Genomic DNA, 26,597 nt, shown 5'->3' with positions numbered 1-26,597 from the left:
TGGGAACAGGCTGCCCGGTGTCTGACTGTGAATGGGGAGAGGTGGGTGAGAGGGTTAATCCCATTCATAGACTGCCTGCAATATGGAAATAGATCACTCAGTGGGTTATTCCTCTCCTCTGGGAACAGTCTGCCTATGTAAATGTGAGGTGTTAGATGAAAGCATTTCATTGTCATAACCCTTGTCTGGAGGGAGTTTCCTTATTACATCTGACATCTATTTATCTTCATTTTGATGTCCTGGTATAAATGTTTCATCAGTCTGTTAACATCAGGCAGGTAGGACGAGCGAGCATGTGTAATTAAACTACATAAAGGCTGAAGGGGCCAACAAGCCCCTTTCTGGAGCATTCAGAGCTAATGAGCAAGTTCTCTGCACTGAGCCAGGGAGAGAGCTGCAGGGGCCAGTGCACCTGCTTTTTTTATTAACTTTTTTATTTGTTCCTGGGATGTGGGCATCACTGGTGAGGCCAGCATTTATTGCCCATCCCTAATTGCCCCTTGAGAAGGTGGTGGTGAGCTGACTTCTTGAACCGCTGCAGTCCTTGTGAGGTAGGTGCTATTAGGAAGGGAGTTCCAGGATTGTGACCCAGCGACAGTGAAGTAACAGCGATATAGTTCCAAGTCAGGATGGTGTGTGACTTGGAGGGGAACTTGCAGGTGGTGACATCACCAGGCAGAAAGGAATCTGATCCAGAACGTCATTGGACCCCTGCACAGAAAAATCTCAATTTTTGCACATGCTGTACCTGTCCTGGGAGTGTTTGTTGGGACAGTGTAGAGGGAGCTTTACTCTAGATCTAATTCATGCTGTACCTGAAATAAAAGCAAAATACTGCAGATGCTGGAAATCTGAAATAAAACCAAAAAGTGCTGGAAATACGCAGCAGGTCTTGCAGCATCTGTGGAGAGAGAAACAGAGTTAACGTTTCAGGTCAGTGACCATTCATCAGAAGGTCACAGCCCTGAAACGTTAACTTTGCTTCACTCTCCACAGATGCTGCCAGGCCTGCTGAGTATTTCCAGCACTTTTTGGTTTTATTCCATGCTGTATCTGTCCTGGTAGGGTCTCATGCGATAGTGCAGAGGGAGATTTAACTTTTCAAAAGATAAAACAAATTCTTGTAGTAAACCACATTTGAACTTTAAATTCTCAATGCTGGGCAACAGACACTGAGAAGTGAGCATTATCTTTTATAGAGTGCATTCAAATTATGCCCTTCAAATGAAATACAATGTATTATTGTGGTGATTGGTTGGGTATTCGGGACATTTGAGCCCAGCACATTGGAGGTTTAATTTGACAAGTGCTCTGAGTGGATCTATAGCAGTTGTTGTCAATATGTAAACTATTAAAACGGCTGCGACCACCTATCATTATTCTGGAAAAGTTTCCATTTTCACTCTCTCTACCTGGTGTGATGTGTATTACAGCTCACTGAACCCGGTGTGATGTGTATTACAGCTCACTGAACCCGGTGTGATGTGCATTACAGCTCTCTGTACCCAGTGTGATGTGTATTACAGCTCTCTGTAGCCGGTGTGATATGTATTACAACTCACTGTATCCAGTGTGATGTGTATTACAGCTCTCTGTACCCGGTGTGATGAGTATTACAACTCTCTGTACCCCGGTATGATGAGTATTACAGCTCTCTGTACCCGGTGTGATGTGTATTACAGCTCTCTGTAGCCGGTGTGATATGTGTTACAACTCACTGTATCCAGTGTGATGTGTATTACAGCTCTCTGTACCCGGTGTGATGAGTATTACAACTCTCTGTACCCCGGTATGATGAGTATTACAGCTCTCTGTACCCGGTGTGATGTGTATTACAGCTCTCTGTAGCCGGTGTGATATGTATTACAACTCACTGTATCCAGTGTGATGTGTATTACAGCTCTCTGTACCCGGTGTGATGTGTATTACAACTCTGTGTACCTGGTGTGATGTGTATTACAGCTCTCTGTACCCGGTGTGATGAGTATTACAACTCTCTGTACCCCTGTATGATGAGTATTACAGCTGTCCGTACCCGGTGTGATATGCATTACAGCTCTTTGTACCTGGTGTGATGTGTATTACAGCTCTGTGTACCCAGTGTGATGTGTATTACAGCTCTCTGTACCCAGTGTGATGTGTATTACAGCTCTGTGTACCCGGTATGATGTGTATTACAACTCTCTGTACCTGGTGTGATGTGTATTACAGCTCTCTGTACCCGGTGTGATGTGTATTACAACTCTGTGTACCTGGTGTGATGTGTATTACAACTCTGTGTACCCGGTGTGATGAGTATTACAACTCTGTGTACCCGGTGTGATGTGTATTACAACTCTCTGTACCCGGTGTGATGTGTATTACAGCTCTCTGTACCCGGTGTGATGTGTATTACAACTCTGTGTACCCGGTGTGATGAGTATTACAACTCTGTGTACCCGGTGTGATGTGTATTACAACTCTCTGTACCCGGTGTGATATGTATTACAACTCACTGTATCCAGTGTGATGTGCATTACAGCTCTCTGTACCCGGTGTGATGTGTATTACAACTCTGTGTACCTGGTGTGATGTGTATTACAACTCTGTGTACCCGGTGTGATGAGTATTACAACTCTGTGTACCCGGTGTGATGTGTATTACAACTCTCTGTACCCGGTGTGATGTGTATTACAGCTCTCTGTACCCGGTGTGATGTGTATTACAACTCTGTGTACCCGGTGTGATGAGTATTACAACTCTGTGTACCCGGTGTGATGTGTATTACAACTCTCTGTACCCGGTGTGATATGTATTACAACTCACTGTATCCAGTGTGATGTGCATTACAGCTCTCTGTACCCGGTGTGATGTGTATTACAACTCTGTGTACCTGGTGTGATGTGTATTACAGCTCTCTGTACCCGGTGTGATGAGTATTACAACTCTCGTTACCCCTGTATGATGAGTATTACAGCTGTCCGTACCCGGTGTGATATGCATTACAGCTCTTTGTACCTGGTGTGATGTGTATTACAGCTCTGTGTACCCAATGTGATGTGTATTACAGCTCTCTGTACCCAGTGTGATGTGTATTACAGCTCTGTGTACCCGGTATGATGTGTATTACAACTCTCTGTACCTGGTGTGATGTGTATCACAGCTCTCTGTACCCGGTGTGATGTGTATTACAACTCTGTGTACCTGGTGTGATGTGTATTACAACTCTGTGTACCCGGTGTGATGAGTATTACAACTCTGTGCACCCGGTGTGATGTGTATTACAACTCTCTGTACCCGATGTGATGTGTATTACAGCTCTCTGTACCTGGTGTGATGTGTATTACAACTCTGTGTACCCGGTGTGATGAGTATTACAACTCTGTGTACCCGGTGTGATGTGTATTACAACTCTCTGTACCCGGTGTGATATGTATTACAACTCACTGTATCCAGTGTGATGTGCATTACAGCTCTCTGTACCCGGTGTGATGTGTATTACAACTCTGTGTACCTGGTGTGATGTGTATTACAGCTCTCTGTACCCGGTGTGATGAGTATTACAACTCTCTGTACCCCTGTATGATGAGTATTACAGCTGTCCGTACCCGGTGTGATATGCATTACAGCTCTTTGTACCTGGTGTGATGTGTATTACAGCTCTGTGTACCCAGTGTGATGTGTATTACAGCTCTCTGTACCCAGTGTGATGTGTATTACAGCTCTGTGTACCCGGTATGATGTGTATTACAACTCTCTGTACCTGGTGTGATGTGTATTACAGCTCTCTGTACCCGGTGTGATGTGTATTACAACTCTGTGTACCTGGTGTGATGTGTATTACAACTCTGTGTACCCGGTGTGATGAGTATTACAACTCTGTGTACCCGGTGTGATGTGTATTACAACTCTCTGTACCCGGTGTGATGTGTATTACAGCTCTCTGTACCTGGTGTGATGTGTATTACAACTCTGTGTACCCGGTGTGATGAGTATTACAACTCTGTGTACCCGGTGTGATGTGTATTACAACTCTCTGTACCCGGTGTGATGTGTATTACAGCTCTCTGTACCCAGTGTGATGAGTATTATAGCTCTCTGTACCCGGTGTGATGTGTTTTACAACTCTGTGTACCTGGTGTGATGTGTATTACAGCTCTCTGTACCCAGTGTGATGAGTATTACAGCTCTCTGTACCCAGTGTGGTGAGTATTACAGCTCTGTGTACCCGGTGTGATGTGTATTACAACTCTGTGTACCCGGTGTGATGTGTATTACAGCTCTCTGTACCCGGTGTGATGTGTATTACAACTCTGTGTACCTGGTGTGATGTGTATTACAGCTCTCTGTACCCAGTGTGATGAGTATTACAGCTCTCTGTACCCGGTGTGATGAGTATTACAGCTCTCTATACCCGGTGTGATGTGTATTACAGCTCTCTATACCCAGTGTGATGTGTTTTATAGCTCTCTGTACCCAGTGTGATGTGTATTACAGCTCTCTGTACCCGGTGTGATGTGTATTACAGCTCTCTGTACCCGGTGTGATGTGTATTACAGCTCTCTGTACCCAGTGTGATGTGTATTACAGCTCTCTGTACCCGGTGTGATGTGTATTACAACTCTCTGTACCCAGTGTGATGTGTTTTACAGCCCTCTGTACCCAGTGTGATGTGTATTACAGCTCTGTGTACCCGGTTTGATGTGTATTACAGCTCTCTGTACCTGGTGTGATGTGTATTACAGCTCTCTGTACCCGGTGTGATGTGTATTACAACTCTGTGTACATGGTGTGATGAGTATTACAGCTCTCTGTACCCGGTGTGATGAGTATTACAGCTCTCTGTACCCGGTGTGATGTGTATTACAACTCTGTGTACCCGGTGTGATGAGTATTACAGCTCTCTGTACCCGGTGTGATGAGTATTACAGCTCTCCGTACCCGGTGTGATGTGTATTACAGCTCTCTGTACCCGGTGTGATGTGTATGCAGCTCTGTGTACCCAGTGTGATGTGTATTACAGCTCTCTGTATCCGGTGTGATGAGTATTACAGCTCTCTGTACCCGGTGTGATGAGTATTACAGCTCTCTGTACCCAGTGTGATGTGTATTACAACTTGTGTACCCGGTGTGATGAGTATTACAGCTCTCCGTACCTGGTGTGATGTGTATTACAGCACTCTGTACCAGGTGTGATGTGTATTACTGCTCTCTGTACCCAGTGTGATGTGTATTACTGCTCTCTGTACCCAGTGTGATGTGTCTTACTGCTCTCTGTACCCAGTGTGATGTGTCTTACTGCTCTCTGTACCCAGTGTGATGTGTATTGCAGCTCACTGTACCCGGTATGATGTGTATTACTGCTCTGTGTACCTAGTGTGATGTGTGTTACAGCTCTGTGTACCCGGTATGATGAGTATTACAGCTCACTGTACCCGGTATGATGAGTATTACAGCTCACTGTACCCGGTATGATGAGTATTACTGCTCTGTGTACCTAGTGTGATGTGTGTTACAGCTCTCTGTACCTGCAGAATTAAAATTCTCAAAGGAAAAGCTACTTATTGACTTCTACTTATTCCTGGATTGTAACAAACCAGTTGTGACTTGTGACTCCAGTGGATGGGATTTACACACCCACACTCCTTTCTCTATTCATAGGGGCTGTTGCCATTTAGAACGAGCTTCCCCTTTTTCCTTTAATTGGACTCTTACCAACCTGTTTCCTGTGGTGATTATACTACAGAAGGGTCAGGGATGAGACCCAAACCCCTTCACACATTATAGGTCCACCCATGAGGTGACAATCCACCTGCCTGGGCTTCTAGAGGTGTAGTAGTGGGTTCTGTGATCTTTCACCCTTGTCTAATCTTAACTCTCCCCCCCACCTCCATACCCCCCCACCAATCCTATCCCTCACATGTAGCTCAGAAGGTAGGAATCTCGCCTCTGAGTTAAAAGGTTGGGGGTTCAAGTTCCACTCTCAACACTTGAGTACAAAATCCCGGCCAACAATCGCAGAGGAGTACTGAGGGAGTGCTGCACTGTCAGAGGTGCACCTTTCACATGAGGCATTAAAGCAAGGTCCCATCTGCAATCTCAGGTGGGAGTGCAGAATTGCTATTTATTGTTCAGCTCACAATAAAACCCACCAGATAATGTTGTTTATTCAGAGTAAAATGGTGCTCAGAGTTATTCAGTCTGTAGGTGGCTGATCATGCTGCTTCCATTTATAACAATAACAGTTTGCATTTATACAGCGTCATTAATGTACAAAAGCACATCAAGGCTCGTCACAAGATATTTCTTTTTTATTTGTAGGATGTGAGCATCACTGTCTAGATATTGCCCTTGAACTGAGTGGCTTGCTCAGCAATTTCAGAAGCCATTTTAAGAGTCAACCACATTGCTGTGAGTCTGGAGTCACATGTAGGCCAGACCAGGTAAGGACAGCAGATTTCCCCCTCTAAATGGCATTAGTGAACCAGATAGGTTTTTACAACAATGGTTTCATGGTCATCATTAAACTAGCTTTTAATTCCAGATTTATTCAAACGTCACCATCTGCCATGGTGGGATTTGAACCCATGTCCCCACAGCATTAGCCTGGGCTCTGAATTACTTAAGTAGTCTAGTGACATTACCACTAAACCATCACCACCTCCCTGTACTGACAAAGTGTTGCCATTGAGCCACGTAAGGAGATATTAGGGCCGATGACCAAAATCTTGGTCAAAGACAGAGATTTTAGGAGTGTCTTAAAGGAGGAGAGGTTTAGGGAGGGAAATCCTGAGCTTTAGGGCTTTGGCTGCTGAATGCACGGCCACCAATGGTGGAGCGATTAAAATCAGGGATGCTCAAGAGGCCAAAGTAAGAGCAGCGTGAGATCTTGGAGGATTGCAGGGCTGGAGGAAGTTACAGAGATAAGGAGGTGCAAGGAGGGATTTGAAAACAAGGATGAGAATTTTAAAATCGAGGTATTGCTTAAATGGGAGTCAATGTAGGTCAACGAGCACAGGAGTGGTGGCTGAACAGGACTTGGTGCAAGTTAGCGTATGGGCGGCTGAGGTTTGGATGAGCTCAAGTTTATGGAGGGTGCAAGATGAGACGTCGGTCAGGACAGCATTGGAATATTCGAGTCGAAAGGTAACGAAGGCATGAATGAGGGTTTCAGCAGCAAGTGAGCTGAGGCGGGAGCTGAGACGGGCACAACTGGGGCTGAAATGTGTGCTGTTCGTCACATGGTTAATTTAGCCACTTGTCCTGTATGATTTTACTCAAAAATTCCCACTCATGGTGTTAAAAAGAGCAACCGCAAATTAATCAGTGGCAGTGATGGATTGATAGCAATGTGACAGGAGCCTCCGCAAATCGTGCATTTACAGGTAGAGAGTGTGGGTGACACCCGCCCCCTCGCTCTGCTGTCACTTCAGCTCCACGTACATACTTAGGGACCGTCTTTCAACCCATAATACTCCACCTCGCTATAGTTCTAGTCCCACTTCAGAGGCTTGAGCACAAACTCGAAGCTGACATACCCAGTGCAATACTGAGGGAGTGCTGCACTGTCAGAGGTGCCATCTTTCAGATGAGATATGAAACCGAAGTCCCGTCTGCCCTCCCAGGTGGGTGTAAAGATCCTAGGGCACTATTTCAAAGAAGTGAAGTGATTCATTTTGGTAGGAAGAACGAGAAGAGGCAATATAAATTAATGGGAACAATTCTGAAAGGGGATGTAGGAGCAGAGGAACCTGGGGGTGTATGCGCACAAATCATTGAAGGTGACAGGGCAGGTTGAGAGAGTGGTTAATAAAGCATAGGTGATCCTGGGCTTTATAAATAGGGGCAGAGAGTACAAAAACCTGTCTAATACACTGGTTCAGTCTCAACTGGAGTATTGTGCCCAGTTCGGGGCACCACACTTTAGGAAGGATGTGAGGGCATTGGAGAGGCTGCAGAAAAGATTGACGAGAATGGTTCCAGGGATGAAGAACTTCAGTTGTATAGAAGATGGGAGAAGTTGTTCTTCTTGGAGAAGAGAAGATTAAGAGGAGATTTGATAGAGGTGTTCAAAATCATCAGTGGGTCTGGACAAACGAGATAGGGGGCAACTTTTCCCATTGGTGGAAGGATCCCGAAACAGAGGACACTGATTTAAGGTGATTGGCAAAAGAAGCAACAGCGACAAGTGGGAAAACTTTATTGGCCAGTGGTTAGGGTCTGGAATGCACTGCCTGTGAGTGTGGTGGAGGCAGGTTCAATCGAGTCTTTCAAAAGAGAATTGGATAATTAGCTGAAGAGAAAAAAATTGCAGGGCTATGGGGAACAGACGGGAGAGTGGGACTAGGTGAGTGGCTCTCGCAGAGAGGCAGCACGGACACGAGGGGCCAAATGGCCTCCTTCTGTGCTGTAGCCATTCTATGACTCTCTGATTCGCCCCACATGCTGGCTAATATTTATCCCTCAACCAACATTACTAAAAACAGATGATCTGGTCCTTAGCACATTGCTATCTTGTGGGCACTTGCTGTGTATGAATTGGCTGCAGCATTTCCTGCATTACAACAGTGATTACAAAAAAGTATCACATTGACTGTACGGCACTATATGACATCCTGAGGTCTTGAAAGGCGCTTTATAAATGTAAGTCTTTCTTTTTCTTTCTTAGATGGTTGACAGGGGTGAAGAACCTTGATGCTACATCTGAGCCCCAACACTACCAAACTCTATTTCAGCACACTGACCAAGAAGAAAAGATAGGACTTGCATTTATATAGAACCTTTTACAAGCTTAGGATGTGATGTGAGGGCATTGGAGAGAGTGCAGAAAAGATTCACGAGATAGGTTCCAGGGATGAGGAATTTCAGTTATGAAGATAGATTGGAGAAGTTAGGTCTGTTTTCCTTGGAGAAGAGAAGGCTGAGAGGTGATTTGATAGAGGCATTCAAAATCATGAGGGGTCTGGACAGAGTAGATCGGGGGAAACCGTTCCCACTTGTGAAAGGATCGAGAACGAGAGGGCACAGACTTAAAGTAATTGGTAAAAAAGAAGCAAAAGTGACATGAGGAAAAACTTTTTCACGCAGCGAGTGGTAACGGTCGGCAATGTGCTGTGTGAGAACCTGGTGGAGGCAGGTTCAATTGAAGCATTCAAAAGGGAATTAGACTGTTATATGAAAAGGAAGAATGTGCAGGGTTACCGGGAGAAGGAGGGGGAATGGAATATAGGCAGTTGCTCTTTCGGAGAGCCAGTGCAGACACGATGGGCCGAATGGCCTCCCTCTGCACTGTAATGATTCTGTGCTTCTGGGGATGTCTTACAGCCAATTAAGTACTTTTGACGTGCGGCAATGTCGGAGACCTGGCAGCAAATTTGTGCACAGCAAGATCCCACAAACAGCTATGTGGTAATTGATCAAATACTCTGTACTTAGGTGGTGGTTGAGGGATAAAAGTCGGGTCACCGGGGATAGCTCCCCGCTCTTGTTTCAAACAGAACTTTTATATCCACCCGGGGCCCTCGGTTTAATGTGTCATCTGAAGGAGAGCACCTCTGACCGTGCAGGGCTCCCTCAGTACCGCAGCGGGGATGTCAGCCCAGATTTGGAGCTTCGGTCTCTCCGGAGTGGATCAAAGAACAGTTGATAAAAATGATCAGGGACAAAAATGATCAGGGACCAGCTATTATTGCCATTGTGGGGTTCGGGGGAACTTTCACTGGGTCACCTCGGGGCCGTGCTATGTTACCCCGCCAACATTTTGCAACATTTAAACGCACTTTTTTCCCCCTTCGCCTTCTCCTGTCCCCGAGATGCCCTGTACCTTTAAGTGCAGTGGAAGGGATGAGGAGGAGGAACATTAATGAAATTGATTCGGAATTCGCTGCCTAGCGACGCAGCATTCGAAGGGTTAAGTAAAGCTGGAAGACGGAACCGGGAATGAGCGACAGTTTTTAATGCACATTAATAGAGGATAACATTTACAATCAGACAATGCATCGTGCATCCGGCCACTTTCATCCTCACACCAATAACCTCTCTCTTTCTCTCTCTCTCAGAATGCACTGTATTTTAATGAAGTTTAATTCCCTTCTGCAGTAATAAATGGGGGAGGGGGAGGCATCTGCAAAACATCCCCGTGCTGCCCAAGCAATGTTTAATCTCTTCCGAATGAGGACTGGTTTCAGGGAAATTCAAAACCTTCAGTCTCGTTCAGCGGGGTTGGAAACGAATTTTGAGAAGCTCTGTTTGTGTTTGGCTGTGCCCTCCACACGCAATAAGTATGCTGATCAGGGTTAAAGCAACTCAAAGCAGGCAGCACTGGAGACAGAGAATCAGACAGAGAGAAAACAGAGACAGAGACGGACGGGGAGAGACAGAGGGGGAGACGGAGGAAGAGGAGATACAGGGGAGAAAGAGAGAGAGAAAAGAGACGGCAGAGAGAAAGAGGCCGAAAGAGAGACAGAGAGATAAAAGAGAAGCAGAGGAAGAGGCCGAGAGACAGAGCGAGGAAGCGGCAGGAGGGAAAAGAGAGGCACAGAGAGAGACACACAGAGAAAAGAGCAGAGAAAGAGGCAGAGAGACAGAGCGAGAGACAGAGAGAGAAAAGAGAGACAGAGAAAATAGAGGCAGAGAGAAAAAGGCAGAGAGAAGAGAGACAGAGAAACAGAGAGTGAGAGACAGAAAGACAGGGAAAGTGCCAGATAGAGACAGACAGACGAAACGAGAGAGGCAAACACCAGAAAGAGAGAGAGATCTGGTCATTGCAACTGTCTCCCAAATGATCGCGCTGGCAACACATTCCAATCGCCTCCAGTTACATTGCAACGCGATTGTAAATTCTCCTCACAAATGACACACCATCTCAAAGCACAAAATGATACAGGGATATAAATTAATCTCGTTGCATTTTCCCCTCAGAGACAGAGAGAGAGATTATTTAACAGGTGAAACTGACCTGGAAGGAACGCCAGTGAAATCGACAATCGCACTAAATGCAGATGATAAAACTTATTTGTACTTATAATGTTAAAATGTGCCAGGCTGGCTGCAAAATGGACAGCCACTCCCCCCCCCCCCCCCCCCCAAAAACATATAATTTGTTATTTTCTGAAACAGCGGTTGTTATTGAAAGAACAAGGTTTGGTTGGAAAACCACCCCTTCCCTTGCCCTCTCCCGTACCTTGCTGTCATGGTAGATCAGTTCCAACTCGTAGTCCCGAAGGATGTCTGATCGGTTGTTGACATCACGGAGGGCCATCTGGGCAGCTGGAAGACAAGCCTGACCTCCCGGCCAGCCACCGCTCATGGGGAACAGAGCTCCGATGTACAGGGTCTGCTTGCTGCCTAAAGAGAGAGGGAGAAGGATGAGTGCAAGGAGCAAGAGAGTTCTCCGGTTCCGTGCCATTGTTCGCTGCTGTCAGGGTCGGCGGGCCCCCAACCCCTTAAAGATGCTCAGAGCCCCCGATACATCGCCCTCGTCGCCAAGCTCTGAAGCCCTGTCATACTAACAACAGCAGCAGTAACAGCACCAAGCTCCATCTTACTGCAGTCAGCAAGCCTAGTGATGTCACTCAGAGCATCCACACTCACACTCACACTCTCTCTCACACACATTTATACTGTTACAGAGACAAGCACCCCCTGCCTCATGCACATTCATCTGCATATACAGACATACAGACACATCTCCTCACACACAATCACAAAGCACTCAGATATATGTCAACACAGAATCATCCTCATACATAACACATGCACACATATATGTACACACACAGATGTACACACAGATACACACAACCACAAAGCACTTATATATATGCCGACAGAGAATCACCCCCATATATAACACACACACACACACAGAGAAATACAAACACACAAAAATACACACATGTACATACACAGAGATATATACATAATCAGATACACACAGACACATACAGATATACAAATGATCAGATAGATAGAGACACACACACATACATGCTTACATACAAATACATGCACCTAGACATGCTAGCCTAGAAATGATGGTAGGCAAAATTAGTGGGTGAAGATTTAACACCACTGACATCATTCCTCTGTCCGTTATCTTACCACAAGTATTAACCCAATTATTTAAAATCAGTGAATAACAGTAAAATAATGGAGGAATGTCAGAGGAACCTGTTAAATGTCTGCCCACTAATAAGAGTCATAGTGGCATAGCTGCACAGATAGAAACCATTCGGCCCATTGAGTCCATGCCAGATCTTGGTAGAGCAATCCAATCAGTCCCATTCCCCAGCTCTATTCCCATAGCCCTGCAAGTTTATTTCCCTCAGGTTCCCATCCAATTCCCTTTTGAAATCATTCATCGTCTCTGCTTCTACCACCCTCGTAGGCAGCGAGTTCCAGGTCATTACCACTCGCTGCGTAAAAAAGTTCTTCCTCACACTCCCCCCTCACCCCCTCATCTCTTTCCAAAAACTTGTACCATCAGCTAATGGGAACAGCTTTTCTTTGTCTATCCTATGCAAACCTGTCAAAATCATGTACACCTCTAACAAATCTCCTCTCAATCTCCTTTACTCCAAAAACAACGGCAGGTTCTCTAACCTAACCTTCTGGCTAAAGTCCCCCATCTCTGAAACCATTCTGGTAAATCACCTCTGTACCCTCACAAGGACCCTCAGATCCTTCCTCAAGTGTGGTGACTTCTGCTATTGTCACACAACGTCATGAACGTGCTATCCTGAATGACTTTTATTTCATCAGTTAGAAACCTAAATTAAACATTTAAAAAAAAGCTGCAAACATAAATTCAACATTTAAAAAGAAAGCAGCTAAAATGGCCACTGCAATTTGCATTGAACTACCTCACATTCCAAGGTATCAAGGTGGCGGCGCATGTCTGAACAGCCCTGGTCCGGAGCTTCAGCACATTGAATGCTACCTGGTATCGCCTTCATTAGCAAAACATTCAAAGCCATCTTGGAACATTAACACTAGTGGATACGAACCTCAAGAGGTAAACATTGAAACAATAAGACCTGAGAGAAATTGGAATTCTTAGACTTGGATCTCATTAGAGAATACACTGGGACAATCATGTGACAATCTCTCCATCTGTGTGAAAGCTTGGAGTTTCTTTAGGATACATCAGGCAAGCATCTGAGCTAACCAGTCTACGACCCCAGTGGGGTTGTCTCTCCCTCTCTCTCTCTCCAGGCAACACTGTAAGTTTCGAAACCTGTCTGTGGGCTGTAAAATATCTAAGTTTTTCATTGCTGCAGATGGAGACTCCGGGGAGAAAGCCACTTACATCACTGTCTCCAAGAAAACCCTTTTCTAGGTGGCCACCTCTACTGGCCAGAAACTTCAGGACCCCGTGGTCAGCCAAAAGACAACTGAATTACCAGACACCACAAACTGTATCTTCTTTCATTTGTTCTGGACTCTAAACCAAGCAATCTATTCTTCTTCACTCTGTAACTTATCTGTGTGAATATGAAAATTGGGGCATAGTTTATTATTTTTAGTTAGATCAGGTTTTGATTTTAAGTACAATAAACTAACCTGTTTCTCATTTAAACTCAAGCAAACCTGTCTGCTTGATTCTTTTATGATCATAGCACCTAAAAGGGTTAAACACTCATTGAATTTCAAATAAATAAACACTGTTGTGGTCAAAAAAGGAAAAGGGACAAGAGGGGAGCCTTTCGACCCCTCCTCACCTGATCATAACACACAGACAGATATACAAATATAAAGACTCACACATTCACAAACAGGTAGACATAGAGATAATCACCCTCAGTCACTCATACTCACTCATACACAAGTTACAGATAGCAGGCAGATTCCCTCCAATGACTATTTCTAGTGAAATCGTAGGTCTGTGTTTTTGGAATGCTTCTATAATTTTGTTTGAGTTATCAAGTACAGCAGGTTGTCCTGTTACATTTACGATGTTGGCATAATTTACCTGGGTGACGTTTGGAGACAGATACTTAAGTGTTTATAAGACATTAACTGGACCAGTCACATAAATATTGTGGCAACAACAGCAGGTTGGAGGCTGGGAATTTTGCAGCCAGAATTCTGCACCTCCTGACTCCCTAAAGCCTTTTCATCATCTACAAGGCGCAAGTCAGGAGTGTGATGAAATACTCTCCAAAGCCTGGATGAGTGCAGCTCCAACAACACTCAAGAAGCTCGACACCATCCAGGACAAAGCAGCCTGCTTGATTGCCACCCCCATCCACCACCTTAAACATTCACTCCCTCCACCACTGGCACACAGTGGCAGCAGTGTGTACTATATACAAGATGCACTGCAGCAACTCGCAAAGGATCCTTCGATAACATCTCCCAAACCCCCAACCTCTACCACCTAGAAGGACAAGGGCATGGGAACACCACCATCTGCAAGTTCCCCTCCAAGCCACAAACCATCCCAACTTGGAAATATATCGCTGTTCCTTCACTGTCGCTGAATCAAAATCCTGGAACTCCCTCCTTAACAGCACCGTAGGTACCCAGACCCCAAGGACTGCAGCAGTTCAAGAAGGCAGCTCACCACCACCTTCTGAAAGGCAATTAGGTATGGGTAATAAATACTGGGACTTTGCCTATGCTGGGATAAGGGTGCAGTACCACAGGACATGCATGATGACAATATCATCACCCTCTATAAGAACAAAGGTGACTGCGGTGACTGCAACAACTACCATGGAATCTCCCTGCTCAGCATTGTGGGGAAAGTCTTTGTTTGAGTCGCTTTAAACAGGCTCCAGAAGCTGGCTGAGCGTGTCTACCCTGAGGCACAGTGTGGCTTTGGAGCAGAGAGATCCACCATTGACATGCTATTCTCCCTTCGCCAGCTACAGGAGAAATGCCGTGGACAACAGATGCCCCTCTACGTTGCTTTCATTGACCTCACCAAAGCCTTTGACCTCATCAGCAGACGTGGTCTCTTCAGACTACTAGAAAAGATCAGATGTCCACCAAAGCTACTAAGTATCATCACCTCATTCCATGACAATATGAAAGGCACAATTCAGCATAGTGGTGCCTCATCAGACCCCTTTCTTATCCTGAGTGACATGAAACCGGGCTGTGTTCTCACACCTACACTGTTTGGGATCTTCTTTTCACTGCTGCTCTCACATGCGTTCAAGTCTTCAGAAGAAGGAATTTTCCTCCACACAAGATCAGGGGGCAGGTTGTTCAACCTTGCCCGTCTAAGGGCGAAGACCAAAGTACGGAAAGTCCTCATCAGGGAACTCCTCTTTGCTGATGATGCTGCATTAACATCCCACACAGAAGAGTGTCTGCAGAGTCTCATCGACAGGATTGCGGCTGCCTGCAACGAATTTGGCCTAACCATCAGCCTCAAGAAAACGAACATCATGGGACAGGACATCAGAAATCCTCCATCCATCAATATCGGCGACCATGCTCTGGAAGTGGTTCAAGAGTTCACCTACCTAGGCTCAACTATCACCAGTAACCTGTCTCTCGATGCAGAAATCAACAAGCGCATGGGAAAGGCTTCCACTGCTATGTCCAGACTGGCCAAGAGGGTGTGGGAAAATGGCGCACTGACATGGAACACAAAAGTCCGAGTGTATCAAGCCTGTGTCCTCAGTACCTTGCTCCACAGCAGCGAGGCCTGGACAACGTATGTCAGCCAAGAGCGACGTCTCAATTCATTCCATCTTCGCTGCCTCTGAAAAATCCTTGGCACCAGGTGGCAGGACCATATCTCCAACACAGAAGTCCTCAAGGCGGCCAACATCCCCAGCATATACACCCTACTGAGCCAGCGGCGCTTGAGATGGCTTGGCCATGTGAGCCGCATGGAAGATGGCAGGATCCCCAAGGACACATTGTACAGCAAGCTCGTCACTGGTATCAGACCCACCGGCCGTCCATGTCTCCACTTTAAAGACGTCTGCAAATGCAACATGCAGTTCTGTGACATTGATCATAAGTCGTGGGAGTCAATTGCCAGTGATCGCCAGAGCTGGCGGGCAGCCATAAAGGCGGGGCTAAAGAGTGGCGAGTCGAAGAGACTGAGCAGTTGGCAGGAAAAAAGTCAGAACCGCAAGCAGAGAGCCAACTGTGTAACAGCCCCGACAACCAATTTTATCTGCAGCGCCTGTGGAAGAGCCTGTCACTCTAGAATTGGCCTTTATAGCCACTCCAGGCGTTGCTTCACACACCACTGACCACCTCCAGGCGCTTACCCATTGTCTCTTGAGACAAGGAGGCCAAAGAAGAAGAAGAATAAATCCTGACCTAGCCAGTGACGCTCACAATCCATGGACAAATGAAAAAATTCCTCTTTCTGCTGTCTTAACAAAGGCATTCATTTAATTAAAATGAACAGGTTAATGGCTCAGCTGAAGCAACGGGCGTAGGAATGTATCAGCACGGTTAACATTCACCCATTAATATCATAAACAGTCATTTGCAGCCCATGAAAGCACACAGATACAGAGAGAGACAGACACAGCTACATATAGAACACACACACAAAGACAGACAGGGATAGTTATACACACAGGGACATATACACAAAGACACACAGAGAGGGAGAGAGACATACAGACAGGGACATATATACAGAGTGCCAGACAGACAGATAATCACATACATACAGCAACATATATACAGAGACACAAACATAAATGGAGAGAGCAACATACAGAAACATAAACAGAGCGACAGGCAGATAATCACATGCATACACAGAAGACACCCAGTTAGAGAGAGATAATCACACTCACACACAGGGATACATTGGCAGAGGCATACAAATACAGAGAGAGAGACATACAGACAGATAATCACACGTATACATGCAGCGACATACATACAGAGATGCGTAGATAGAGAGAGAGAGAGAGAGAGAGCCAGAGAGAGAGATTCATGCGCACACAGTCAGACAGAGATTATCACAATCACACACAAGGATATTGTCATGCAGGCCCCCGCCTGCCAAGCATGAGGCATATTCATTTCGCCACATGGGCATTAAATTTCAAACTGTTGTTAAAGTGAAGAAAGGACTTGCTTTAAAAAATTGCCAGATTTTGGCTGGAAAGACATTTGCATATGACCAGACAGTGTTTGGAAGGACAAAGCAGCCATTCCCTGACACATTCAACCCACAATGGACTTTTGATCACCAGCCGTTGAAGGTGGGGGAGCTCGCATTCCAGGTTGACTGCTAAGATGGCCGAATACACAAACGGACATGGTCAAACCAGCTAGTCACATGACTAACCTGCTGGGCAACCTGATTGTTTTGAATTTGTACAAACAGTTTGGGCAGAAAGCAGAATGCTCCTGGACTGAGAAGATCTCTCCTGGCTGGCTCACCACAGCCTCTCCTGTCTGTCGGCTCCCATCTCTTTCTCACAAGCCTCTGAATCCACTGAAGACACCTGAACCCCAAGAGAGATAAGTCTCCGACAGCGAACAAGGTTTAAGAATAATACTGGGCCCCAACGAAAAGCAAGAGCTACCTACAATCAAGGACTCTACAGTGAGTTTGAAGAACCATAACACAAAAAACCTCCTCAAATATTGCCTCAAACTTTTCCACTTTGTTTCTTCTGCTCTTTTCTGTCTCTATTTGCATGTATGTATCGCATATGCATACTAGTGTGGGCGCATTGTGTATCTGTAGGTGTCAACTGAATTAGAGTCTAAGTTGAATAAATTTCAACTTTTCTTCTTTAAACCTAAGAAAGCCTGTTTGTGTTGGTTTCTTTGCCTTATAATTGGAAAGCAGTGAACAAGGATTCACCAAGGGGGAGTTAAAACACAGTGTGTTTAAAATTAAACCCTGTTACAGTAAAACCAGGTGAAGGCTGAAAAGGAACCCGAGACCACTTTTTCACCTAGCCTAAACAATATATATATATAGACATACAGAGAGATAGCGAGACATATAGATAGATGCAGGGACATATCCAGGGACTTGAGTACAAAAACCTAGGCTGACATTTCAGTGCAGTACTGAGGGAATGCTGTCCTGTTGGAAATGCCATCTTTCAGATGAGACATTAAACCAATGCCCCATCTGCCTTCTCAGGTGGACATAAAAGATCCCTAGGCACTATTCAAGGAACAACAGGGGATTTATCCCCCAGTGCCCTGGACAATATTTATCCCACAATCAACATCACAATAAACAGATTATCTGGTCATTATCACACTGCTGCTTTTGGGAGCTTGCTGTGTGCCGATTGGCTGCGGTGTTTCCGAAATTACAACAGTGACTGCACTTCAGAATTACTTTCATTGGCTGTAAAGCACTTTGGGATGTCCTGAGGTCATGAAAGACGTTATATAATTGCAAGTTTTTTATCTTCTTGTTAATAGATCGACAGACAATCACATACATACACATTGGGATATATACGTACAGAGACACAGATTACAGAGAGAAGAGAGATCGATGCATTGGCATAGACACAGAAAGACAGAGGGAGAGATAATCATACTCATATGAACAGGGTTATATAGACATATAGACGGACATTAAGGGAACAATAATCACACTAACACCCATAGCAATACTGTATATACACTGACAGATAGATAAAGAATCATACACCCAGCAACATGCAAACACAAACATAGAGGCACAAGTAATACATGTAATATCATCAGACAAATGCATTACAGTTGTCTCATTTTTTATATTTATATGGGCTAGCAACTCAGTTTAAAAAAGCTGGATAATGGGATTCCATACAAACCCTGTTAAGTGTTTGCATGTTAAGCATCAGCTGTGATTTAATGGGTAGCACTCTCACTTCAGAGTCAGAAGGTCACGGGTTCAAGTTCCACTTGGGAGACATGAACACAAAAATCTAGGCTGACACTCCAGTGCCAGTACTGAGGGAGTGCTGCGCTGTCAGAGCTATTGTCTCTTGAATGAGATATGAAACCGAGGCCCCATCTGCCCTCTCAGGTGGATGTAAAAGAGCCCACAATGACTGAGGAGCAGCAGAGTTCTCCCTAGTGCCCAGGCCAATATCTATCCCTCAACCAACATCACTAAAAAAACAGATTACCTGGGTGATTTATCTAGTTGCTGTTTGTGGGACCTTGCTGTGTGAACATTGACTGCACTTCAAAAGTTCTGAGTTGGCTGTAAGTGCTTTGGGATGCTCTGAGGTTGTAAAAGATGCTAAATAAATGCAATTCTTTCTTTCTGGAATATCGCACAGTGTAATTTCCGGATTTTAGACAGGGAAACTCATGCTCAGGCAGATGAGCATCGAGAGCCAAACGCACATGTATTATGGTCCATCTGACAAAGCTAAGCTGCTGACCCACGAAACAGCCACTGAGTTATCCCATTCGTCATCTCACATGCAGCACCTACACCCTGATCCACAGTCACTAGGCATGAGGAAGGATCACGTAGTTTGTTGAACTCATAAATGGATACACCCAGGCAAACGTATCCTGGCCACCCATACCCAGGGACACACAGCAGGGCATGGCATCCACACCCAAGAACGCCCACATCCACTCACAATAGAACACAATTCCCCCTAAGGGTGAACAGATACTTCAAAAGTTCCTACTCCTATGTGCTCGGAGGGGCAGATAGTTTCCCTAATAATCGTGTATTTTTGACACCACTGCTGGGGCTTCAGGTACGAAGGGGCAGGGCCACCCACCCATCAAGTGTGGCTCCACAAAAACAACAATGCTGCCACCAGATGACTAGAATGTACTCAGTGCTGCCACTTAAGTGAGAACATAAGTCTCTGTGTGCATTGTTCATTGAAATCACAGAATCGTTACAGCATAAAAGGAGGCCATTCAGCCCATCGCATCTGCACCGGCTCTCCAAATGAGCAATTCACCGAATGCCACTCCCCCACCTTCTCCCCGTAACCCTGCACATTCTTCCTTTTCAGATTCCCTTTTGCATGCCCTGATTGATCCTGCCTTCACCACGTTCTCAGACAGTGCAGTCCAGATCCTCACCGCATACTGCGTGAAGAAGTTTTTCCTCATGTTTGCTTTTGCCTCTTTTACCAAATACTTTAAATCTGTACCCTCTCATTCTCAATCCTTTCACAAGTGGGAACAGTTTCTCTCTATCTACTCTGTCCAGACCCCTCATGATTTTGAATACCTCTATCAAATCACCTCTCAGACTTTTCTTCTCCAAGGAAAACAGTTCTAACTTCTCCAATCTGTCTTCCTGACTGAAGTTCCTCATCCCTGGAACCATTCTCATGAATCTTTTCTGTACTCTCCCCAATGCCCTCACGTCTTTCCAAAAGTGCGGTGCCCTGAACTGGACACAATACTCCAGCTGAGGCCAAGCTAGTGTCTTATACAAGTTCAACATAACTTCCTTGCTCTTGTACTCTATGCCCCTATTAATAAATCCCAGGATACTGTATGCTTTATTAACCGCTCTCTCAACCTGTCCTGCCACCTTCAATGACTTATGCACATATACACAAAGGTCCCTCTGCTCCTGCACCCCCTTTAGAATTGTACCCTTTATTCTATATTGTCTCTCCATGTTCTTCCTACCAAAATGAATCACTTCGCGTTTCTCTGCATTGAACTTCATTTGCCACCTGTCTGCCCATTCCACCAACTTGTCTACGCTCTTCTGAAGTTCTACACTATTCTCCTCACAGTTCACAATGCTTCCAACCTTCGTATCATCCAGAAACTTTGAAATTGTGCCCTGTACACCAAGGTCCAGGTTATTAATATATATCAGGAAAAGCAAGGGTCCCAACACTGACCCCTGGGGAATTCCACTACAAACCTTCCTCCAGCCCAAAAAACATCCATTAACCGCTCCTCTTTGTTTCCTGCCACTCAGCCAACTTTGTACCCATGTTGCTACCGTCCCTTTTATTCTGTGGGCTATAATTTTGCTCATAAGTCTGTTGTGGAGCACTGTATCAAATGACTTTTGAAAGTCCATGTACACCACATCAACAGCATTGTCCTCATCTACCCTCTCTGTTACCTCTTCAAAAAACTCCAGCAAGTTAGTTAAACATGATTTTCCCTTAATGAATCTGTGCTGGCTTTCCTTAGTTAACCTGCATTTGTCCATGTGGCTATAATTTGGTCCTGAATTATTTTTTCGAGAAGGTTCCCCACCACCAAAGTTAAACTGACTGGCCTGTAGTTGCTGGACTTTTCTTTACACCCTTTTTTGTAACATTTGAAATTCTCCAGTCCTCTGGCACCACCCGAATCTAAGGAAGACTCGACAATTATGGCCAGCGCCTCCACAATTTCCACTCTCACTTCCCCCAGAATCTTTGGATTCATCTCATCCAGCCCTGGTACTTCCTCAAATGTAAGTAAAGACAACCAATCTAAAATCTCAACCTTATCAATTTTAAATCCTTCGAGTGCATTAATTACCTCCACTTTCATCGTGGCCTGGGCAGCATCTACTTCCTTGGTAAAGACAGATGCAAAGTATTCATTTAATATCTCAGCTTTCCCCCTGCTTCCATGCGTAAATCCCCTCTCGGTCCCTAATTGGCCCCACTCCAACATTTACCACACTTTCACGATTTACATTTATTATTGAAACGACAACTGTCTTCTCATGTTGATTAAACATACATGATATCTACTGCTATCTATCTGCATTTTATTCAGGATTTTTATAATTCTTTGACCACTCTACAGTAAAACTCCCTCTACACTGTTGTGTCAAACACTCCCAGGGCAGGTACAGCTGCCTGTTAAAGCCGTAAATCAAAGCTTGCCTCCAGAAAAAGAACTGTCAATTTTTGCAAAGTTTTGTGTCATCTTCTGAATTATGCCAAGTTGCCTCTGTTTTCTCCTCATTTTACCAATGTTCCCTTCATTGAAAATCAGTTGCTGTGAATGTTGGACAGAGAAATTACCGACAAATGATGCAATGAAGTTTTTTTAAAATCTCGTTTCATCGTTCTTCCCCCTCAATGATTTATTTGAATAAAGTATTTTGGCATTAAAAAAATGGGTTAGATACAGAAAAAAGCTCCATCTACAATGTCCCATCAAACACTCGCAGGACAGGTACAGCATGGGGTTCGCTGTTGCTTGATTGGAGGTGCTGACTGCTGATTGCAGCAACGAGCCTCAGCTGGCAGTGCTGGTGGCAGTTGGAGGTTGCAGAGGTGGAGAGAGGAGCTACACTGAGCAGAGGGAGAGCAGTTACAACCAAGCAGAGGGAAAACTTGAACACCAATCACCCTTACAGTGAAGAAAGAGACCTTTTTTGCGGAAACAAGTCTTTGTTTGGAGGTGGGTGCTGAACAGCAGAAGTTTTCTTTGCTTTGGACTGCTGGGGGAGGAACAAGTGACCCGAACAACAAGGGGTGGGGCTGCTAATTCTGTAGGGATCTGCGCTGCTGCAAAAAGCTCACAGGGAATCTCCCTCTGCACCCCAATTGCCCAACCCGGGTCAGCTGAAGCTGCCCAGCTAAAGAGACAGAAGGGGATAGCTTGTGCCTGGGCAGCTTCAGCTGTCCCAGGTGAAGATGCCTCCCACAACCAAAAGACCAGAAGGCAGGAAGACCCAGAGTGCTGACAAAGGCTGTGTGCACCACCTCCGGGAAGCAAGTCATCCCTTAAAGCCTATCGTTCCAGAATCACAGAATCACAGAATAATACAGTGCAGAACAGGCCCTTCAGCCCATCGAGTCTGCACCAATGCATTAAAACACCTGACCTGTCTACCTAATCCCATTTGCCAGCACTTGGCCCATAGCCTTGACTGTTATGACGTGTCAAGTGCTCATCCAGGTACTTTTTAAAGGATGTGAGGCAACCTGCCTCTACCACCCTCCCAGGCAGGGCATTCCAGACCGTCACCACCCTCTGGGTAAAAAAGTTCTTCCTCAAATCCCCCTTAAACCTCCCGCCCCTCACCTTCAACTTGTGACCCCTTGTAACTTACCCTTCAACTAAGGGGAACAGCTGCTCCCTATCCACCCTGTCCATGCCCCTCATAATCTTGTACACCTCGATCAGGTCACCCCGCAGTCTTCTCTGCTCCAGCGAAAACAACCCAAGCCTATCCAACCTCTCTTCATAGCTTAAATGTTCCATCCCAGGCAACACCCGGGTGAATCGCCTCTGCACCCCCTCCAGTGCAATCACATCCTTCCTATAATGTGGCGACCAGAATTGCACACAGTACTCCAGCTGTGGCCTTACCGAAGTTCTGTACAACTCCAACATGACCTCCCTGCTTTTGTAATCTATGCCTCGATTGATAAAGACAAGTGTCCCATATGCCTTTTTCACCACCCTATTAACCTGCCCTTCTGCCTTCGGAGATCTATGGACAAACACACCAAGGTCCCTTTGTTCCTCGGGACTTCCCAGTGTCAGGCCATTCATTGAATACTTCCGTGTCACATTACTCCTTCCAAAGTGTATCACCTCACACTTTTCAGCGTTAAATTCCATCTGCCACTTTTCTGCCCATTTAACCATCCCGTCTATATCTTCCTGTAACCCAAGACACTCAACCTCACTGTTAACCACACGGCCAATCCGCGTGTCATCCGCGAACTTACTGATCCTACCCCCCACATAGTCATCTATGTCGTTTATATAAATGACAAACAATAGGGGACCCAGCACAGATCCCTGTGGTACGCCCTGGCTTCCAGTCACTAAAACAGCCGTCTGTCATCACTCTCTGTCTCCTACAGTGAAGCCAATTTTGAATCCACCTTATCAAGTTACCTTGTATCCCATGTACATTTGCTTTCTTAATAAGTCTCCCATGTGGGACCTTGTCAAAGGCTTCGCTGAAATCCATGTAAACTACATCAACTGCACTACCCTCATCTACACACCTGGTCACATGCTCAAAAAATGCAATCAAATTTGTTAGGCATGACCTCCCTCTGACAAAGCCATGCTGACTATTCCTAATCAAATATTGCCTCTCCAAGTTTTTTTTTTAGTTAGAGATACAGCACTGAAACAGGCCCTTCGGCCCACCGAGTCTGTGCCGACCATCAACCACCCATTTATACTAATCCCATATTCCTACCAAACATCCCCACCTGTCCCTATATTCCCCTACCACCACTAGTGACAATTTATAATGGCCAATTTACCTATCAACCTGCAAGTCTTTTGGCTTGTGGGAGGAAACCGGAGCACCCGGAGAAAACCCACGCAGACACAGGGAGAACTTGCAAACTCCACACAGGCAGTACCCAGAATCGAACCCGGGTCCCTGGAGCTGTGAGGCTGCAGTGGTGATAGATTCTCTCCTTCAGAGCTTTCTCCAATAGTTTCCCGACCACTGACATGAGACTCACTGGTCTGTAGTTCCCTGGCTTATCTCTACAACCTTTCTTAAATAGTGGGACCACATTAGCTGTTCTCCAGTCCTCTGGCACCTCCCCTGTGGCCAGAGAGGAATTAAAAATTAGGGTCAGAGCCCCTGCAATCGCCACCCTCACCTCCCACAGCATCCTGGGACACAAATCGTCCGGACCTGGAGATTCGTCCACTTTTAAGCCTTCCAAAACCTCCAATACCTTTTGACAATACCTCCAATACCCTATGACAATTTACTCAAGAAGCTCACAGTCTCTCTCTCAGTTCCATATCTACTTCCTCATTCTCTTGTGTGAAGACAGATGTGAAGTATTCATTCAACACCCTACCAATGTCCTCTGGCTCCACCCACAAATTTCCCCCTTGGTCCCTAATGGGTCCTACTCTTTGCCTGGTTATCCTCTTCCCATCGATATACTTACAGAATATCTTGGGAGTTTCCCTACTTTAACCAGCCAGAGCTTTCTCATATCCCCTCTTTGCTCTCCTAATTGCTTTCTTAAGCTCCATCCTACACTTTCTGTATTCCACTAATGCTTCCATTGATTTGCTCTCCTTGTATTTGCTAAAAGTCTCTCTCTTCCTTCTCATGATACCCTGAATGTTTCTGGTCATCCATGGTTCTCTGGGCTTGTTGCTCCTACCTATTACCCTAGAGGGAACATGTTGGGCCTGTACCCTCCCCATTTCCTTTTTGAATGCTCCCCACTGCTCTTCTGTAGATTTCCCGACAAGTAACTCTTTCCAGTCTACCTTGGCCAGATCCTGCCTTATTTTACTAAAATTCGCTCTCCCCCAATCCAAAACATTTTTTTGCAACTTGTCTTTTTCTTTCTCCATAACAAGCTTAAATTATACCATGTTGTAGTCGCTATCACCAAAATACTCCCTCACCAACACATCAACCACCTGTCCGGCTTCATTCCCCAGAATTAGGTCCAGCACTGCACCCTCCGTTGTTGCATCCTCTACATATTGAGTAAAAAGGTTCCTGTATACATTTTAAGAACTCCACTCCATCTGAGCCCTCAACACGATGACAATCCCAATTAATATCCCTCTCCTTTATACCCTCAGCCTCTCCACTAACCTGTTATTTGTTTTTTTTTCAGTATCTCTTGTGAACCTTTCATTTTGTTAGATTCTAGATGCACTTTGCATCGGTCACCACCCGCACTCTGTATTAGCCCCCACCTGCACTCTGCATCTGCCCCCACCTGCATTCTGCATCTGTCCCCAATGCACTCTGCCTCTGTCCCCACCTGCACCCTGCATCTGTCCCCACCTGCACTCTGCATCTGTCCCCAATGCACTCTGCATCTGTACCCACCTGCACTCTGCATCTGTACCCACCTGCACTCTGCATCTGTCCCCACTGCACTCTGCATCTGTCCCCACTGCACTCTGCATCTGTCCCCACCTGCACTCTGCATCTGTCCCCACCTGAACTCTGCATCTGTCCCCACCTGCACTCTGCATCCGTCCCCACCTGCACTCTGCATCCGTCCCCACCTGCACTCTGCATCCGTCCCCACCTGCACTCTGCATCCGTCCCCACTGCACTCTGCATCCGTCCCCACTGCACTCTGCATCCGTCCCCAATGCACTCTGCATCCGTCCCCACCTGCACACTGCATCCGTCCCCACCTGCACCCTGCAGCTGCTCCCAGCTGCACTCTGCATCTGTCCCCAATGCACTCTGCTTCTGTCCCCACCTGCACTCTGCATCTGTCCCCAATGCACTCTGCATCTGTCCCCACCTGCACCCTGCATCTTACCCCGATGCACTCTGCATCTGTCCCCACCTGCACTCTGTATCTGTCCCCAAGCACTCTGCATCTGTCCACAATGCACTCTGCATCTGCCCCCACCTGCACTCTGCATCTGCCCCCAATGCACTCTGCATCTGCCCCCAATGCACTCTGCATCTGTCCCCACCAGCACTCTGCATCTGTCCCCGATGCTCTCTGCATCTGTCCCCACCTGCACTCTGTATCTGTCCCCAAGCACTCTGCATCTGTCCCCACCTGCACTCTGCATCTGCCCCCACCTGCACTCTGCATCTGCCCCCACCTGCACTCTGCATCTGTCCCCACCTGCACTCTGCATCTGTCCCCACCTGCACTCTGCATCTGTCACCAATGCACTCTGCATCTGTCCCCACCAGCACTCTGCATCCGTCCCCACTGCACTCTGCATCTGTCACCAATGCACTCTGCATCTGTCCCCACCTGCACTCTGCATCTGTCACC

The 26,597-nt window shown here is 45.9% G+C and overlaps 1 protein-coding gene across 1 annotated transcript in view; it reads right to left on the bottom strand.

The window, feature by feature from the left end:
* The window catches only part of gabbr1b (gamma-aminobutyric acid (GABA) B receptor, 1b), a 586,011-nt gene that overhangs the window by 108,959 nt on the left and 450,455 nt on the right, over positions 1 to 26,597 (bottom strand). Inside the window, 1 exon segment of the mRNA XM_068009633.1 lies at positions 11,162 to 11,325. Within this exon segment, the coding sequence (XP_067865734.1) occupies positions 11,162 to 11,325 (164 nt within the window).

This window comes from Heterodontus francisci, chromosome 29 (assembly GCF_036365525.1).
Source record: "Heterodontus francisci isolate sHetFra1 chromosome 29, sHetFra1.hap1, whole genome shotgun sequence".
In the NCBI taxonomy this organism is placed as follows: Eukaryota; Metazoa; Chordata; class Chondrichthyes; order Heterodontiformes; family Heterodontidae; genus Heterodontus; species Heterodontus francisci.
This window is presented reverse-complemented; position numbering and strand designations above follow the sequence as displayed.